Raw genomic sequence first — 3,932 nt, forward strand, 5'->3', positions numbered from 1 at the left:
AAAAAAAAAAAAAAAGAAACAACCTACATGCCCATCAGCAGAAGAATGGATAACCAAACTATGGTACATACATACAATGCAACCCTAAAGAATAACGTACAATCTAAAAACACCACATGATGTGGATGAACTTGAAGGACATTATGCTGAGTGAAATAAGCCAATCACAGAAGGACAAATACTGTATTATTCTGTTATTATCAAAAGTCAAGGAAAGGTTTATACATGGAAGGAAATTTTCTTTTTTGGTTACCAAGGGTGGGAAGGAAGGGGAAGGAACACTGTTAGATAGGTAAAGACAAGAATTTATTTGGGTGAAGAGAAGGGCAATGTATCAAATGTGAGTGATCAACATGGTGGCTTTGAGGAAAGAGGAAGACATAGAGAAGTGCATGGGAGGTACAGACAACAGAGAAGAACCCTTTTGTACATACAGTACTGTGTTGTCAGTGATGGCAAACACTGATCTATGGGTGGATAGATGGGTAGACAGGCTGAACAATTAGGTATGTCTATGCAGGGGGTGATGTGCCTATGACCAGGTATAGGGTTGGCAGACAATGTTTCTACAGGTGTATTCTTATTCTTCTATAAGAATTGCCAGGTATATAGTAAAGCTGACCAGGGACAAGGTTGTAGTCACTTTTTGGCCACGGCCAGCTACCCAGAGGGAGCGAGTAGTTGGATCTGTGGGCTCAGGACCATGATGCAGGAGACAGCAAGCTCAACTGGATAACACACTACACAAAAACATTGTCCCACATCCTACTTTGGTGAGCAATGACCATGATCTTAAAAGCTTGCAAGTAGCCATCTAGATGCAATAATGGGTCTCTCTTCATCCAGAGCAAAGAAGAATGAAGAAAACTAAAGATGCATGAAAACAATTAGTCCAAGCAACTGGTATAACATGCGATCCTCAGCCTATATGACTATGGGACCAGAAGAACTAAATGGTGCCTGGCTACCACTGTCAACCACTCAGAGGGGGAATCTCTGTAGGAGAGCCTGGATAGAGTAGGAGAACAATGTAGAACCAAACTTAAAATCACACACACACACACAAAAAAAAGAGTGAGGGCGGGGGTATCAGGTCTGATAGAGCCTGGTGGAACCACTGAGACTATGGCCCCTAGCTGCTCCTCAGGTCTGGAATTGAACCCACTCCTGTGGCTGCCAGCCAAACAAAAGACAGGCATATAAGCTGAACATTTACATTAGGTAGATACACTCCTTAGAGAAATCAATCATGGGAGAACAGAAGGGCTGTGTATGTACAGGGAGACAGTTTTGGGGGGCAGGAGTGCATGGAAGGGAAGGACACAGGGAAGAGGTAACTATGGGGAAGAAGTGGGAGGGGAGCTGTTGCACTGTGAGAAATTGCAGTCAATGTCATGCAACAAAGTGTATGTGAATTGCTGTATGGAAAGTGAATTTGCTCTATAAACTTTCACCTAAATTACAACAAACTTTTTTTAAAAAACTCCTCCTTTCCTATTTTTCTAGAGTGAGAAATCTCAATTTGTTGCTCTTTTAAATAGCATATTTTATAAAGAACTCACTGATGGACAGCATACCCTGTCTTACGACCTTTTTGAAAACCATGCTACATTTCACAAGGGAGCTCTGGTAGCATAGGGCCTAAGGCACTTGACTGCTAACCAGAAGGCTAGCGGTTCAAATCCACCAGCCACTCCTCAGAAGGAAGGTTGGGCAATCTACTTCTGTAGTGATACTGCCTCGGCAACCCAAGGAGGGATCGCTATGAGTCGGGTCAGACTTGATGGCACATAACAACAACAACATTTCACAAAGGCAGACATATAAAGAGGATTGCTTCTTGCTTTATGAGTCAGAAAAAAAATCAATCCCTGGTTAAGGATTAATTGGCTATGGGCCAAAGATTCCATATGCTTATTTATAATAAACTAATATTATACTTATTTTGGTTCAAAATATATATATTTTTAATTTAATGTGATTTGTTCTAAGACAGAAAATGACTGGTATCCTAACATTGGAAATAGCAACATGCTAGCTGGCAGTAAAAGTATAGTACAAATGCTGAGAATGTGAATTAATAAAAACTGATCAAATATGCAAGTCAATCAAGTATGATTTCATGGCTTGGCAAAGAATAATATATTTCTGAAAATAGATTTCTAGAATAACAAAATGCTTTTAATTAAAAAAATGGTAGAACACAATACGCATGACTCATAAATGGAAATCAGACTATTTATAGTTAAGCAGTTTCCTAATAAGTAGACTGGCATAGCCTGAGTGTAGACACAATTTTCATACTAAATTAAGGCACTCCATTCTGAAGTGAACAGATGTGCCCTATTCCTAACCAAGGATGACAGCAAAACTGGGGTGGGAGGTTTAAGGCATCCCTACCACAGGAAACAAAGCTTCCTCTTTTCGGAAGCTCCCAAATCCTCCTCCTCCTTCATACATCTGCATCCTCACCCAGAAACCTCTTTCTTCCCACTGTCCTCAAACAATAGGTCAAGTTAGTACCAGGACACATGTTACATTTGGACCAAAAATGTACTCAGTATTTCCCATTTCTACTTAAGAGTATGTGATCAGACAGATCCTTAGATTAAAGAGTAATACCTTTATGGTCTTGGCAATCTAAAGGCATATTGTCTTCTTCTGTAATCTCAACTTGCTTACACCACTGTCCTTCGGAATTAAAAGAAGGAGTCTCTGGCCCACTTAAAGGTGAAAGAGACCTAGATCTCATATTGGACATAAGAGACGATGGACTAGGAGAGTGAGCTGATGGTGGTATCTTTGTTCTGGAGAATAATCTTTGTTGAGGACCTTTCTTCATTGCAAGAATAAAGCCAGATGTCCATCAAAACCTGTAAGAATTTTCAATGGAGTTAACAAGGTTAATACTTGAGATATCAAAACTATTAAATTAATTTATTCCTAAAACACCATGACTAAACTTGCAACAGTACAAATATATAAACTCAGAGGCTACTCATACTAGGACTCACACCACTCCAAGTGATGGAGCAGCCAGTACTTCAAACACTGCCAGTCACCTAGCCAGAGGGAAAGCACACCTCCAGAGGCTCTTGCATTGACCATTAAATGCTCCAGCCAAAAGTGATACCTGTCATTTCTGTTCTCAATTCTTTGGAAAGAACTAGTCACAAGGCCTTTTCTACTTTCAAGGCTCCCTTTTAGTGTCTTCTCTAATCCTACCCTAGACAGTATGATACATACCTATGGCTTTCAATAACACCTGTATACTGACACTTATGTCTTCAATCCAACCTTTCTCTGAGCTCTAGACACTTCTGGTGGCATAGTGCCTAAGTCATTTGACTGCTAATCAGAAGGCTGGTGGTTCAAACCCACCAGCCACTCCTTGGAAGGAAGGTTGGGCAATCTATTTCTGCAGTGATATTGCCTCTGAAACCCAAGGAGGGGTCACTATAAGTTGGATCTAACTCGATGGCAGTGAGTTTGGTTTTTTTTTTTTTAGTTGATATTTCATCAGCATCTTAAACTCAAGATGTCCAAATTTGAATTCATCGTTTTCTCCCACAACCCTCATTCTACTCCAGTCCTATTCCTTCTATAGTGTCCCCTACCTAGAGAACAGTACTCGCACGCATAAATGGGAAACCTGGGAGTCTTGACACCTACCTCTCCTTTATTCCCCTACCCAGTCACCAAGTCCTATCAATTTCACCTCCTCAGTATCACCTAAAGGAGCTCTGGTGGCATAGTGCCTAAGGTATTTGACTACTAAACAGAAGGTTGGCAGTTCAAACCCACCAGCCACTCTGCAGAAGTAAGATGGGGCAATCTACTTCTATAAAGATTTACCATCTTGGAAACCCAATGGGGGTCACTATGAATCAGAATCAACTTGATAACAATTAAGTCTGGTTGTTTTTTCAAAT

General features: G+C 40.5%; 1 protein-coding gene across 1 annotated transcript in view; it reads right to left on the reverse strand.

Annotated features, from left to right (window-relative positions):
- The window catches only part of CNTRL (centriolin), a 119,076-nt gene extending 116,234 nt beyond the window's left edge, over nucleotides 1–2,842 (reverse strand). The window contains exon 1 of the mRNA XM_042780385.1: nucleotides 2,623–2,842. Coding sequence (XP_042636319.1) covers nucleotides 2,623–2,842 — 220 coding nt within the window. The remainder of the gene's footprint in view (nucleotides 1–2,622) is intronic.
- Between the last annotated feature and the right edge of the window lie 1,090 nt (nucleotides 2,843–3,932).

This window comes from Orycteropus afer, unplaced genomic scaffold, assembly GCF_000298275.1.
Source record: "Orycteropus afer afer isolate SDZICR_OR568_19922 unplaced genomic scaffold, OryAfe1.0 scaffold00037, whole genome shotgun sequence".
Lineage (NCBI taxonomy): Eukaryota > Metazoa > Chordata > Mammalia > Tubulidentata > Orycteropodidae > Orycteropus > Orycteropus afer.